At 38.9% G+C, this 16,006-nt stretch overlaps 1 protein-coding gene across 7 annotated transcripts in view; it reads left to right on the forward strand.

The window, feature by feature from the left end:
• The window catches only part of OSBPL3 (oxysterol binding protein like 3), a 164,563-nt gene that overhangs the window by 142,949 nt on the left and 5,608 nt on the right, over positions 1-16,006 (forward strand). For all 7 annotated transcript variants that reach the window (XM_090046740.1, XM_090046737.1, XM_090046739.1 and 4 more), the window contains 7 exons: positions 22-159; positions 4,063-4,126; positions 7,915-7,993; positions 11,814-11,958; positions 14,024-14,168; positions 14,888-15,014; positions 15,713-15,835. In XM_090046740.1, the coding sequence (XP_089902866.1) occupies positions 22-159; positions 4,063-4,126; positions 7,915-7,993; positions 11,814-11,958; positions 14,024-14,168; positions 14,888-15,014; positions 15,713-15,835 (821 nt within the window). The remainder of the gene's footprint in view (positions 1-21; positions 160-4,062; positions 4,127-7,914; positions 7,994-11,813; positions 11,959-14,023; positions 14,169-14,887; positions 15,015-15,712; positions 15,836-16,006) is intronic.

A 16,006-nucleotide genomic window follows, 5' to 3' on the forward strand; every position in this document is an offset into this window, starting at 1 on the left:
TACTATGTACTTTATTCTTAGGTGTATGTGGCTGCTTTTGCAGTATCTGCATATGCATCCAGTTACTACAGAGCTGGAAGTAAGCCATTTAATCCTGTACTTGGAGAAACCTATGAATGTATCCGTGAAGATAAGGGCTTCCAATATTTTTCAGAGCAGGTATTGTGTTTTGTGTTACATAAACATACCGTTGTCTATTTAATAAGCTAATTAATTTTGGATGTGTGGCAGGAGTCCACTGGTGCTAGCAACAAAATGTGCAGAAGCTAAAGGTAATTTGTTCCCATAAGACTCAAAGGACACTACAGAATTACAATAGAGGTGTTTTCATGCTGCTAAAATGCACTTCACTCTGGGGTATAACATGTTAATAGCACCCTGGATTTTCTTGATCTCCCATCCAAAAACAAGTGCCTGACTGTGCAATTATCCTTGTAAAATCTGGAATCACAGCTTAGCATATGGTTGCAGGACATATATATAGTAAAGCAGAGAAGGTCTGAGTATTTCTGCAAATAGTTTCCCAACAAGAGAATGATGAAAGTATAACAAAATACAAGGTTGGAAACCAGCTAAATGAAGCAGAATTGAATTATTAAAATGCTAGACTTAAACAGGTGTGGGGCGGGGGGATGGAATTTGGTTACTGTGGCATTCTCTGAAGTAAAACAGGTTAAAAACAGTTTTTCACCTTATACAGACAGGAGGGGAAAAAAAAAATTTTTCAGTGATTATGTAAGTGGCTTAAAACAACCTATTAGAAAACAAACTTTCAGTTAAACTTTGTAGATTGAACCATAGAACCTAAAACACTAGATCTTTAAGTAAATATTATGTAATCTTAATATAGTCCCGGGCATTCCTGAGCTGGATAGATGAGAATGGATAGAGCAGGTATCAGATTTAAAATGGTAGTAGTATTCCTGTACTAAATTTCAGATTTATGGTGATGTAATCCATTGACTCGTATGAGTGACATTGGTGTAAAATCAGATTGGAGTAATGCAGTGGTGAATTGGGCCCAGTGTTACATTTGAAGTATTTTGAGTTGATATGAAAGGATTTGTCCTTCTGTGACAAGTAGATGAAATGATTAAAACATTAACTGTGTGTTCTAAACTAGTAAGATCCATCATACAGTTTTCCATGTTAAATAATTGAACTGTAAGTATAGTAGTAGTAATAGTCTTATTTGCAGCTATTGTTAAAACAATACAATAAAATGAACAATAAATTGTGTATAACATAATAACATTTATAAAGATTATAAATTATCATTTTTGCTAAATGTACAGTAAAAGCTTTGTTAGTTGGCATGAGTGGGGAAAGGGAGGTGCTGGTTATCTGAGAGTTATACCAGCAGCAATAGCCTGCCCTGCCCCATGCAGATCCCTTTCCCCTCCCCCTGTTCTGTTCCCCCATAGACTTCCCTGCCTAGGGGTGCTCGCACATACTCAGCTGCTCCCCACCCCCAAAACATTTTTTTTTCTACCTGTGCCTTTGCAGGTGTCAGCTAGAAGGGGTCCCAGCAGTTCCTCTATCGGCAGTGTCGCTGACTAATGTAAACAACAGAAATACTTGATGCGCATGCTGGATAGACTCAGCAAAGATTCCGGTTGCTACAGTGAGGATTTGTACTGGGGGATATTGGAAATTCCAGTTAATAGAGTATTCCAGTTAATAAGATGCCGGTTAACACAGCTTTTACTGTATTCAGTAATAGCCATTCAACTACCATAATGGCCATAGCAGAAGCTTCCATGTTGTAGTCCTGTCAGGTCAACAATGTCAGACATTCACAATCCTGAAAAAGCATCTAAGCTGCTTGCAGATGTTAAAAAACCCCCCCAAAATAAAACAACCCCCCGCAGCACTTAAAATTCCACATGGTCCTGCACAGAGCCCAGCACATGCCCAGAAGAGGTAGCAGCTTAGTTGGACCTGACCTGCCTAACGGCTGTATAGATTGGGCACTTCAGTGGGGCTTTTTTGGCGCTTTTATCTAATAACTGGTTGACTCAGCCTTAGATAAAAGCACCAAAAAGCCCTGCTGAAGTGCCTGATTTAAACAGACGCTGAAGAGCAGAGTCAAAGTAACGCACTGCTTGTTCTGGTAAAGCGCTTGTTTAAACATCTGCAAACAGCCCTAGTTTATGACAAGGACACAAGAAGAAAAAGAATCCATCCTACCAGTTTATACAAAATTAAAAGTACTACTACCACTTGTTTAAAAAAAGAAAACTTTAAGTGCTAATACACTTAGTTTAATAATACACTTGACTGGCATGGGGTGAAGGAGCAATAGGTGAGTGCAGAGAAACACAGGAAATAAAAGCATGCAGCTTGATGTAAGTGAGTTCTTGTCTATGTAGGCAGTTAAGTTCGTTGGGCAAGGACCATCACAATATGTGGTGGGAGTCGTGTTATGTTTCACAGAAGCACATACAGTGGTGATTCAGGTGATTCTACATTCTTACTAGAGTAAATCTGGAATAACTATTCAAGCTAGTGAAATCTCTTCGGATTTACAGTGGTGTCAGTGGGTGCCTCTACACATGCACTTTGCTGCACCCCGTAAAGTGTCACTGTCTACATGTACTCCAGTATTAGGGTACAGTAAATTAATTAAGTCTGCCATAGGATAGTATTGTCAGGAACAGTACTATCCTATGGCGGCGTAATTGCATGTACTGAAACGCGTGTAGACAGTGACGGGCTGGCTGAGGCACAAGGGTGCTAAAGTGTGGGGGCTGCCTGCCATCTAGCTCCACAATTTAGCACCCTTGTGCCCCAGCCAACCCCCCTGCTGCTCAGCACCACCACCCAAGCTGATGCCCTGTGTTCTCTGCCAGCCTGCGGCTGCTCCACCCCAGCTCAAACTGCAGTGGTCCTGGGCTCACGTGCAGATGCTGTGCCCAGGAACTGGTGACTCTGGCACAAACTGCACCGGAGTTTATCACATCACCTTAATGGCACACCTAGATGCACCCAGGGAGAGCTAAATTTAGACTATAACACTTAGTGAAAGCTGAGAAAGAAGGCATCACCTGACTATGGGTTAGAAAGTGCCGAAGGACCCCTTATAGTTGAACTTATCATACCCAGAGGGACCTATTTGAATTTAGTTAAAGGACAATACTGGAAGAGAAAGTATATGCTAACATCATACATGTGGCCAGTTAAATTGGGAGTAAGGTTCAAAGTAGTCTGCATTTATTCCTAACTGAAAATAAAGTGCTTTGTCATCTGTTGCTTTTCTGACATTGACTATTTGCGCCTAGTATATTTTCCACTAACATCTGCCCAGAGATGAATAAAAAACTTAACTGCAATGAGAACTGCTCCTACACTTGTGTGGGCACTCTATTTCACACAATTTTCTTTAATCCCCTGTGATGATGAATTACAGCCATCACCAAAATAGCAGAGGTTGTAAAAATAAGTAAATACATTTTAAATCATGCTACTAGTCGAAGCAGATTCTGAGGAAGTGCCAGTGGTGGAAGGTTTAGACAAAAATGCATATGTTAAAAGGTGGTAGCTGCTGGTCTTAAATAAGGTTATGTGGATTTTTTTCCCAAGTGGTAAGCAAAGCCAACTCCCATTAAAGTAAATGGGATTCTTGAGTACTCAGTATCTTTGACATTTAGGTTGTCACTGCCTTTATTTTGGCATTTGTTTGTTTTACAGCAGAAGTGAATTAGGTTTTCAGTTTCTTTAAACGTGTTTGCAGCTACTGTGTAATGCATTAATGGGCCCTCCTATAGGCTAGATGTAGTTACCACGTTAATGGCAATATACAAAATATGTCATTAACATTTAACCCGACCACAAAATGTCACAGGCCTTTTTAAAGTATTTGCTTCAAATTTACCCCACAAGCCTTTGTAAACTCTGGTGCTTGCTTTATTTATTTATTTATTTTACTGGCTCTTCTCTTGGGACAGAATTATAAGAGAAAAAGCTAGGCATTTAAGCCGGAAAATTACCTATGGAAAAAAATAAGAGTCATGTGACCATTAAATGTTAATTTTATCACTTTTTCCTCCCTCTCTTTTTTAGGTGAGTCATCACCCACCTATTTCTGCATGTCATGCTGAATCTGCAAATTTTGTTTTTTGGCAAGGTAAAAATCCATTTACTGCTGTAGTCCTCGTAATTGCTTTATCTTGCATGTAAACAGAAACATCTAGCAGATCAAGAGGAAGAGTTTCCCAGATGTTAAATAATATTAGAACTACTGTTTGGCAATCTTTGTCCCTAAACCCTGTCATGCTTTCTACATTATTTGCAATTGCATATAATTTCATACAATCGTTTCTTATAAAAAATCATTCATGAATGTTAAATACAAACTTCTGTACTTCCTAAATGTTTTATAGTTTAAATTTTAAAATAAGAACTGCATATCACAATATCAAAACGTGGTATGTTAAAATAATAATACTAGGACTGTAAAACTGTAGGCTAGCACCTGGGTGCAGGTGGTTCTGTTTTGCCTATTTAGCGCACATTTTGAGAATTAGCTTAAGTATTTGGACAAGAAACTGGATGTAATGCCACTTTCTTCCTCTCTTCTGAGTCTTCAGAAGTTACTACAGAATGGCTGGAGTTTTACGAACTGGGCCTTAACAGTCCCTATTTTCTTTTCAAAATTGAGTGCAACGGCTTCCTTTTGCGATTACAGCTATCGTTCAGTCATGAGCTGAGTTACCTCAGGATTATTCCCTGAGCAACATATTTTGTATTGTTAGAGTATACAAATGAAATGTAACTATGTTTTAAACACTCAATTGTCCAGTATTTTACAATGCATGCTCTAGGTACATTACAACTTTTAATCCCATTATAGTTGGTTGATTTGATTATTGTTATTATAGATGGAGCCATATTAAAAAAAAATAGTGAGCTCTAGCTAATCTGGATTTGACTGCAACATTAATATATGCTTCTGCCGTGTGTACATATATATATAAAAAAAAAAAGTATGGCAAGAATTTTCTGTTCTTGACCTGAAAGAAATACTGAATAACTGTTTAGTCACTAGGTTAGACCATATTAGAAGAAGATTGGATAATGTTATGGAGAAGGAAGAAGCTGCCCAATAAAAATAGACACAGTGATTCATATGAATCACAAATACTACCTCTGTCTATGGTACTAGTCTATGTATTAGAGCAGTGGTCTCCAAAGTGGGGTGTGCACACCCCACGGGGTACGCAAGACAGTCCATTGGGGTGCGGGAAGAAAATATTAGAACTTCTATTTATATAGAAAGGGGTGCATGATCAAAAAAAGTTTGGAGACCACTGCATTAGAGAACAGAATACTCCTCCATAAAAGCTGGCCCTGTAAGTCAGAAACCAAAGTTTCTTTTTGGTACCTGAGAGGACAGATTCAGGGCACATGCAGTCCTTTTAAAAAGTGCTTATCTGGGCTGTTGGAAGATGCTGATGACATTTTGACTTCTGCTAGGAGAGTGCAGGTGGTTAATGCTGATGCCTGTTTCCCCAGGACAATCCTAAGGATATGTATAGCCCTAAAGGACATTTGTCATTGAGGCAGTTCTTTGGATCATATGAATCTGTCTCACTATCACATGACCTTCTTTATAGAAAAGGAATTAACTTGGGATTAGTCAAAGGACAGCTAAAAGATAGGAAAATTACCTGACTTTTGCTGAACATAGCAAGACTATAGATTGATTTTTTTGAAGGTCAAATTTATATTTCTATGGTAGCTAAATTGAAAGGTTTACTATTGAGAGATCTGTGCTTCCTAGATTGTGGGTGTTGAGTAACAGTTTTTGTATAGTACTCCTCTCTCTCATTCTCTGCCCCATCCTGCTCTTTCTATTCAAAATATTGTCCACCAAACAGAACCCATTTTTAATCATTCACCTGAAACTGGTTGCTTCTTATGTTGACAGATACTAAAGAGGAGTTGACTTTTTTTTTTTTTTTTTAGTTGCATTAGAAACATTAGATAGAAAGCTCCAGTAGTTGTGGTTTCTGTGGTATGACTTCTTCAAATTAATTCATTTAGCACAAAAAAGGGTTTGTGACCTTGTACTAATTTTTTCTTCTTGGGAGGTTTCCAGTGTAGTGGTTTTTAAATCAGACGGCCTCACTGTGGAAGAGATCCTGAAGTTTGCCATAATTACTTGTAAGGCACCTTAACTCTTGAAGTTTGACCCTTAACATGTCTCTGTGCTAAATCTTTGACTAATTTTAGCTCCTTGCTGTTTATCTGATGCAGTATTTCAGTTAAGTTAGTATTTCTTTTTAGAGGTTGTATTTTTCCCCCTTCTCTACCAACCAGGTGAAAAGAGAAAAATAACATAGAATTCAGAGCATCGGACTTGCCTAAATACTGTCAAAATAATGATGTTTCTGAACCTTTTGTGAAATAGCAATCATGACAGAAATGCTTGTCAAGACTGCTAAAACAGTGTACACAGTATAATCCCTGCAACCTCAAGGCTGGGGACTGGATCTTTCTTCAAACTGATGGAGGTCGGGGGGCTGTAGGTCCTTTTCTGGGCTCCTTTCTCTAGGGTTGAGGAGAACAAATTCATTTGTATTGAGTGGGCCCCATAATGTGGTTCAGTCAATCTGTTTGTTTTTATGCACCTGAAGAGGGTACATAAAATCTGTGCGTCTGTAGTGTTAACCCCCTCTCATACAGAGTTCAGAGCTTCCACTCAATCTTTGGGAAGAGCATAGGATTGAGATCTTTGGTGTACTCTGAGAATTGCATTAATCACCTTTTTAGGCTTGGGAAGGAATATCTTCATTATCAGATTGGCCAGGGCAGGATGAGGTTTTACTTACTTTCCCCATAGCTGCTCAAGGATTTGGTTGGGCTGATCGTGAAGTTTTAGTCTGATGTTGTAGCTTTAGCAAGTGCCCAGTGCAGAGGTTGTATAGAGTTCAGTTCCCTAAGGCATCCAAATCAGACTTGGACTTAGGGAAAGGCATCCCCTAAGGAAGTCACAAAGTACCGATGAAGTTCCTAATACCTGGTACAGTGAGGAGACAACCCTCTTTCCCTAGCCTCTTAACCCTCAATGAAGAGTGCAGTGATCTCCAATGAAGGGGTGGGGAACAGTTGCCAAAAAAAGAAAGCTGTTGACAGTTTTTTACTAAATGGAAATGTTTAAAAAAGGAATCTTGATCTGTCCTGGAAGAGTTATTGCTAGCTAGACAGTGCCCAGATGAGTTAACTTAATGAAGTTGTGCCGTAATTAAATCACACTGGTTGAATTTTGTCTATCTTTAATGTCTGGGATACATGCATGTTGAACTTCAAGATGCTTTTTTTAACTTGGCATATATTTTCAAGGGTCTGCTACCATACACTGGGATTCCTTAGCCTTCCTTTTCTATGATAGGATTGGAGAATAATATTACATTAGCCTTGGAATAGTTAAACTGTTCTAACTGTGAAACCACCTATAGTGTTGGGGTTTTGTTGTTTTTTTCAAAAGCCTGAAGGGGAGTTATATCTCCCACTTGTACCTTTGCAATTGTCTCCCTCTGGCTTTTACTTTAAATTTTTATATCACTTTCACATGGTAGTCTTTCTGAAATGCCAGTTTTGTTCTTAGAGATGGTCTCATCCCTTGTCATCAGGTAATGATGTTGTATGTCACCTTGGAACCATTCATTCAAATTCTATTCATTTAAACAAAATACAAGAAATTGCTTCAGTTTTTCCTCTGGCTTTTGCTTTCTTCTTAAAAGTAAAGGATAACCTTTTGATGTGAAGCTATCTTTATACATGATTAGATGTTAATGCCTGAACTTCACATACGAAAGTGTTCACTGTGTTACATGGAGCTTTAAAAATGGCTCAGAAATGCTTTCAGCCCACAAGTTGTTGTTACACGTGTCCTGTTTTTTTCTGTTTCAGATATGAGATGGAAAAACAAATTCTGGGGAAAGTCCATGGAAATTGTTCCAATTGGTACAACACATGTAACTTTACCAGCGTAAGTGGTTTTGAGCAGTAACATACTATCACAGCAAAGTTGGTCTGCATTTGCAAGATAAGATCGTAATTCCAGTATAGCATTAATTTTCCAGAAGTGTTTTTACTTCTAGCCGTATCAAAAATCCCTTAAGGGCTTTCTTGTCAATACGTGTTAATATTTTATCATTTTAAATTGCCTTACAAATAAATGATTTTTTTTGGTCATTGAGGAAAGTCTGCAGGCTTAATACTACTGTACAGTATTCAGAAGACCCTGGACTCTTATTTAACTCCATTAGCCAGCCTTTACAACGATATGGCTCTTTGGGGCAAGTACAGTCTTTTTGTTTATGGGTTTGCACAAGTATCTAAACTGGGGTCCTGATATGTGTTTGAGGGCCATGACTGTAATTTGAAGGATCAGCCATAAGAATGGGTTCTCGTATTCAGTATTGAGGGAACTTGGCTGGTAACAAAATGAACTGCCTCAATCAGCTTGTCCTTCATAAGAGAAATACAGACTGTCCCTGTACTGATCTGTCACACATCCCTCTCTCTATAGCAAAAGATTAAAACCACAGCAGAATCTGACTTGTTTCAGGTTTGTGTTGGAGAGTGCATGTCTGAAGTTTGAGCTCTGTTCTAATTAAATCTGCTATTTCCTCAATCAGGCCTACAAATGTAATTTGCCACTTAAACGCTAATGGATGAAACATTGCTATTTTGATGTATATATGCAAAATTAAGCAAAATATTTGTTCATGTACAGATACTATATCAAGTTTTTGGAGGGGCTGGAGTGCTGGTGTAGAAATAGTGGTAACATGGCTTACAGTGAGAAGATGACTGAGACTCTCTCTGGGCGCTTGCAGACATTCTCAAAAAAAAAAAAAAAAAAGCAAACCATAAAACTCACGCTTTACTTTAAATTCTGTGTGCTCCCATGCTGAACCCAGCATATGCCCAAAAGATATAGCACATTAGTTGCACCCAGCTCACCCAATGCCTGTACAGATCAGGTGCTTAGTGAGGATTTTATGGTACTTCTATCTCTTGAAGTAACACACTGCTGCTTCCAGTAAAGCACATTTTTGTTTTTGTTTTTTTTAACGTCTGCAAGCAGCCTCTCTGGTCATCTGTAGAAAGATGGGTAATAGGGGTGTGCGAAACAGGCCAAATTCAATTCAGATTCATCCCGAATCGGGGAGAGTGATTCAATTTGTTGATTCAGATCACTGTCCCGATTTTTGATTCGGCCAAATCCGAATCTGAAGATTCGATGCTGATTCAGAGAATCAGTGATTCAGCCATAGATGCAGCTTTAAATGTTTTTTCTACATACCTCAAGGTACCAGGAGCAGCTAATGAATGCTGCGATGCTGGGGAAGATGAAGCATCCCACAGGAGTGCGGGGTGGGGGCCCCCCCGTATGCTTGGTGGCGAACCCAAAAGTGGACTGGAAGCACTTTCAGTCCACTGCTGGGTCTGCCACTGAGTGCACAGAGGCCCCCTTTCTTCCCCCCCATGCTCCCCTACCCAGCCCGGCGATCAACTGTGGTGGGACACTAGGTGCCCCCCAGACCCAGGAGAGGACCAGTCACTGAGCTGGGGGGGTTTTGGGGAACACCCAGCACACTCCGTGGCAGACCTGGAAGTGGACCGGAAGTGCTTTAGGTCCGCTTCTGGGTCTGCTACTGAGTGCACTAGGACCACCCCCCCCCACACTCTTATGGGATGCTTCATCTGCCCCACCATCACAGCATTCACGAACCACCTAGTACTTTAAGGTATGTAGAAAAAACATTTAATCTTACCAAATCTCTCTGAATCGATTGAGAGGGTTCTGATTTGATTCAGAGACATTAAAGGGTCTCCTGATTCAATTCGGATTCAGAGATTCAGCCACTGAATTTGGCCAAATCTCTGCCAGATCGAATCAGGAACCGAAGCTTCACACAGCCCTAGTGGGTAGCCATGTTAGTCTGAAGACTGGCAGAAAGTAGGGCAGGGTGATATCTTAGAGACTAACTGGTTCAGAGAGGCACAAACTTTTGTAGCCAACAGACTACTTCATCAGAGTCTGTTTTATCTGTTTCCATTTAAACTTGCCCCTGCAGTACAAAGTTGTTAAAGTAAGGAGTTGATTTTTAATGCACATTGAAGTATGCCTGTATGATATGTGAATAAAATGCAATCCAAAAATTCCACCCCTGAAATTATTCTTTGTTCCTCATTATTTGAATTTATGGGAAGAATGAAGATACAACATACAGTTTGCCTGGTTTTGTTTGCTCGTGCCAAACAGGAACAATGAAGTGCTCTATGGGAGTTGGTTTCTCTCTCTTTCTTTTTATGCTGTGTAGGATATTGCTGTCACCACAAGTCCGCTTTATCCTTTTCTGCTGAGGAAGGAGCTATGCCTGTCAATATCCAAAAACTACTGACTCAACAGAGCATGGGAATCAGACCTACAAAAATTAATCTTCAATCCAGGGCAGAGGGTGTGAGAGAGATTCAAAAGTGTGAGAGATACTAGGTAATCAGTGGAGAAGACTAAAGTAAAAAGGAAGGAACAGGTTGGCTTTCTTCTCCCTACCATGGTGTCCCTGATGAGTATCACCACTTCCCTCAGTTTCTGTAGAAGCAGCATAGTCACTCTTGTATTGGAAGTGTAGTGGAACACTTGAGAAAAGTGGGCAGATCCATTTGTGAGATTCTTACTAGGAAAAATATTGATAGGAGGTAGACTCCTGCCCTCTCTCCATCATCATGACAATGCCTCTTTCACCATTCCTCTATATATCATCTCCATGTATTATCATTTTCTTTCCTTTGTTTTCTATTCTAATTGTCATTTGCAAGGCAACTTGTAAGGACTAAAAGATATTCACATATCACTGTAAGTGTTCATGTTGTGTTCATCTTGTCACTGGGGACATCATTCATAGGTTGGGGTCCAGATTACAATGGAGGATGGTCTTTGGGCCATGTATGGTCTGAAGGTGATGGTTTATATCCCTACAAAAAGGTTTTTATGAAAAGCTGGCTATAAGAGCACTGTAAAGGTGGATGTTTAACAGAACAGAAGGGAAAAATTAAAATAGGTTTTAGAATGGAATATTCATTCTTATTGAAGAAGCTGTGTGAAATGAAAGAATAATAGAATACTCATCCACTCTCCTGTATTGTCTTCATTTTCCTTTTTTTTAAGAATAATTAAAAGGTAAATGTATGTGATATGTATTTTTAATTTTTTAATCTATTTTCCTTTCACTTTTGCTAAAGTGTGTAATTGCCTCTTTAAGTAGTCAGTTGATAGGCCAATCTTCTTGCACTGTAACCTGGAGCATTTGCACATTTTTTGCTTAAAAGGTTTGGTTTTTCAAAGCTCACTGAAATCAGATAGAAAGATGCCATGAACTTCAATGGGTTCTACATCCAAGTCTCTCCATGTTATGAATTGTGAACACTTTTTGCATTTGTGAAACATACTTTTAGCACACTTTCCCTCAATTAATTATAGTGTATCACAGTTACTACTTCTGTAAACTTCAGTTAATTTTTTCAGCTCATCCTAAGTAACTGAATCTAATGCTCCATTTGCACCAGAAGTGCAAAGTGTTTTGTAGGATACAGAAGTTATAAGATATAGGTCTAGCTACATGTCTAGGGAGAGGGAGACAAAGGGAAGAAAAAAAGATAAATTCATCCAGAAAGTTCTGTTTTTGAATTTTTACTCAACAGGTTCCTCAATCCATCATTTGTGCTGAATTAGTTAGTATTTTTTTTTATTTTTTATTTTTAAGAATTGGCATCTAATTTGCCTCTCTCTTTCCAAGTTTTAGAGATCATTTTGTGTGGAACAAGGTGACATCCTGCATCCATAACATCTTGAGTGGGCAAAGATGGATTGAACACTACGGGGAGATCATCATCAAAAATCTAAATGATGACATTTGTCATTGCAAACTGACTTTCATGAAGGTGACCTTTTAACCACAGCAATGTTAATAATACCCTTTCTGTTGAACACTGTTGTGAATATGATACTATATAATAAAGTCAAGTTCAGCTGAGTGTTTGTGCCCTTTAGACTGCTGAAGAATTGCATTTTTTCCTTTTCTTTTACTGTAATTTCTATTGATGCTTTGGATATTGGTGACTGTTAAGTGGAGAAAATACTCTACAAGAGTTGTGTTCCATTTGGGAGAGCTGCAGCTTTTTTTAAGGAGACTCCTTCAGAGAAACAGAAAAGAATGCAGAGATTGGGGAAAGGTTCTCAATATCGGAACCATATGGCTGTTTGCACAGCAAAAAATGATTCAAGTGGCCTCTAGCACTGGCTTGCTCTATGCCCCCAGCTAAACCACTGTGATCTTGTCAAGTTGCCCTCTGTTAGCAGCTGTAGTGCTGGTCCTTGCAATCAGGATGCTTAACCAGACTGAAGTGAGCAACTAGCATTCTCCTGTCTTATGTATATGCAGCATAGCTTAGTTGAGCTTTTCGGCTTGCGTGTCAGTCGAAGGCATCAGGCACAAAGCCAAACCAATTTACAGTTAAATCAGTAGTAGACTTAATAACTACTTGGTCCCAAATGACAACTAAACACCCAAATGACATACCAGTAATACTTCAATCCATTGCACTGAAATCCCAAAGGAAAACTACATGTACAGCATACTGGGACCATAGGAAAGTAGGGCTGGAAGAGACCTCACACGGTCATGTAGTGAGAGCCTCACACGGCCCCTTACTCAACACAGGATTATCTCTGACTAAACCATCCCAGCCAAGTGTCTGTGATTTTTCTAGATCTTTGATGCATATTCACAACTTTTTTAAGCAAACACAGCTTTGCTTAATCACTTCCAACTTTGATTTTCCAAGTGCCATGGGACACATGTGCCTGCAATAGAAGAAAAGAAACCGCTCTAAAATGCCTTTGAAATTTCATGTTCTCTGTATTTGTCCCCTCTGGTATGGTTTTACTCTAAGTAGCACAGAAGTGATTTTTTTTTCCAGATACTTGTTTTTAATTATGTGATGGATTTGTGATGCTTAGTTCCATGGTTGGAACATGTTCTTGATATACTGAAGATCTTAAGCATTTGATATGTAAATCGGCTAAAACTGAGATCATTTATCTGAACATCTACGTTGTTTATACTGTGGAAAAGTATCTATACATCTGTATGTTGACATGCTCTAAAACTCTGGCCTGGGTTAAGCAAATTTAACAGCTACCTGTGCTTTGCCAGTCTACTTCTAATGGTGTCCTTTTTATTAAAACACAAATGGAATTATCAGAATTTTTGTATAAATATTAAACAGTTTTAACAAATTCCCTCATTAAAATTAATGGGAGTTGCATGTCCCACTACTGGATAAAATGGATCTAAGGCCACTGACAGACATTAGACAAAAGGCATGAAGGGATCTGAGACACACTCTCAATAACTGCACTTCCTGCCATGCCGTATGTGCATGGGAGAAGGTATCCGATCCCATTATGTCATATTGCCAGATCAGAGGGAGTCTGGGATGAGGATCCTGGGCTCCCCGTGCACCAGTAGTCTTCACTCCCATGGCTGGGAGACCTGTCAGTTGATTGGTGCTCCCTGCCATGGGGCGTACCATGCACACCTGCAGCTGAAAGCTCCAACAAACTGGCAGAGCTCCCAGACATGGGAGCATCATGTACTCCTGTAGCTGTGAGCTCCATTACATGATTGAGACTGCCAGGTAGGAGAGAACAATGAGCTCCCAGCTTTGTGTAATAACTTTATTGCTTATTCCTGTTTTTATCATGTCATTAATTGAATGAATGTGTAGTCCAGTCACTACTTGAGATGTGATTAACCATTACATTTAAGATATGATTATCAGGGGTCTAAGTTGATCAGTGTGTCATAGCTCTTGCATATAGCTTTTCTTAAGTAAAACACCCTACAAGAAGTGACATTTGTTCCTACAGTAAGACACAATATCAGTTGCAAAATGATTGATACGTATGTCTTTTCAGTGATGTTTCTGTTGATTTTAATTCTAGGCAAAATATTGGAGTCCTAACGTGCATGAGATTGAAGGCAGTGTTATAAATAAAAGTGGGAAAGTAGTGCATCGCTTCTTTGGAAAATGGCATGAGAGTTTATACTATGGGACCTCATCTTCGCCAAGTTGCATATGGAGAGCAAGTTAGTGAACAAAAAAATTGCTGCTTGCAGAATTGTAAATGTGTTTAAGAACAAAGTTACCATGTGTTCAGGTGTCTCATCTGTTCTTTCATTACAAGTAATGTTACGTTGTATGCAAATCTGCTGTTCTGTAAAGGGTAACATTGAGAGAGGCTAATTTGTGATCAACTAAGTGATATTATATTTGTTGAAGAAATGAATTGCATGGTTTTGACCTCTTCTCTTCCCCACAGCACCCACCATTTTGTGTCTCAGTTGTGCATTTAGGCATTAACATAAGTATTACAAAAAATACAAAGGGTCGCTTTTACTTTCAAAAGAGGTTTTCACAGGCACAGTAGCAATAGCACGTCACGCTCAGGTCTACAACCTGATCAGAATCAGACACATCTCTTTCCCCCAAGTAAGATGATTTATACTCCATGCTAATAGAATGGGGGAAAGTTGTGATGTAATACCCTGTCTTCAGTTTAGTTTTAGTTTTGGGGCCCTTTGAATCTCTTTAGTTGGTGTGAACTTTAGCATTTACATGGCAAAAGAGCAGAGCTTCATAATGTATTATGTTTTTTTGCTGCAACATTTCAAATGAGTCCTATTCCCAAGACAATAGTGCATTCAGGAATAAGCAGATGACAGGGAGAAGATTTTGTAATTTAAGTTTTTTTCAAAAACAACGAAGATTGGGCATTCTAATATACATATGTCTCCTTTCTTTTTAGATCCAATGCCTAAAGATTATGAGCAGTGTTATGGATTTACACAGTTTGCATTAGAATTAAATGAATTGGACCCACAAACAAGATCACTACTGCCAGCCACTGACACACGCTTTAGGCCAGACCAAAGGTAATTGTTTTTCCTATGAAATCTTGTCATATAGTAGCCTTTGTCCCTATGTAGTAACTTAATTCCTTACTCAAGATGTCTTGCATTTTTTTTTTTTTTTTTGCTCAAAATTTCCTATGGCTGCTATCATGACAGCATGTTTGTAACTGTTGGTAATGACAGAAGCTTTAATGTTGATCCTGGTGCAAATATTTTAATTGCTGGCTCAGAGCAGAACTAGTCATCACAGACCAAGACTTTCAAAAGTGATGTTGGTACCTTGCTTTTGGAGCCTTTTACCAAGGTCTGGGTTTTCAGAGGATGAATGCACAGCATTCTCTGAAAATTGCACCCCCTACCCCCACCCCCTGGTATATCTCCCTTTTGGTACTTAACAATTGAAGCCTCAAAAGTACTTTTGAAATCTGGTTTTAAATACTGGGAGCCAAATTATTTGTCCTGAGTGAAATTTCTACTGTAGCTACTGCTGGTGAAATTTTATAAGGAAAAATATGGACAAGCCTTTATTACATTTTTCTTTTTTATATGGCTTAATGAAATGTCTTCTGCAGATATTAACTCTTTGCTGTACCTGAACTACAAATTACTTTGGTGTTAAAGCTAAAAATCTAGGCCTCTGAAGTCAAACTGAGAGCATTAAAAAGACAAGACACAGAAGCACTGATGACTTTTGTTTTTATGTCTTTGCTGTACCATAGACTTTTAGAGGAAGGGAATACTGAAGGAGCTGAAATGCAAAAGCAGAGGATTGAGCAACTACAGAGGGAACGGCGAAAAGTTCTAGAAGAAAACAATTTGGAGCATCATCCCAGATTTTTCAGGTACTGTGACATGATGGCAGATACTGTAATTTAGTAAAGTTGGGGTTTTTTTGTTTCTGTTTTTTTGTCACAGCACTTGCTTTGTACTACTTAAGAACAGGCTGTCAAGATTTCCAAAGTTTTTGTAACTTAACCATACATGTTAGCTCGTAACTTAGAGTTGTAGCCAAA

The sequence above is a fragment of the Crocodylus siamensis genome, chromosome 5, assembly GCF_052110815.1.
Source record: "Crocodylus siamensis isolate JL-2025a chromosome 5, ASM5211081v1, whole genome shotgun sequence".
NCBI lineage: Eukaryota > Metazoa > Chordata > Crocodylia > Crocodylidae > Crocodylus > Crocodylus siamensis.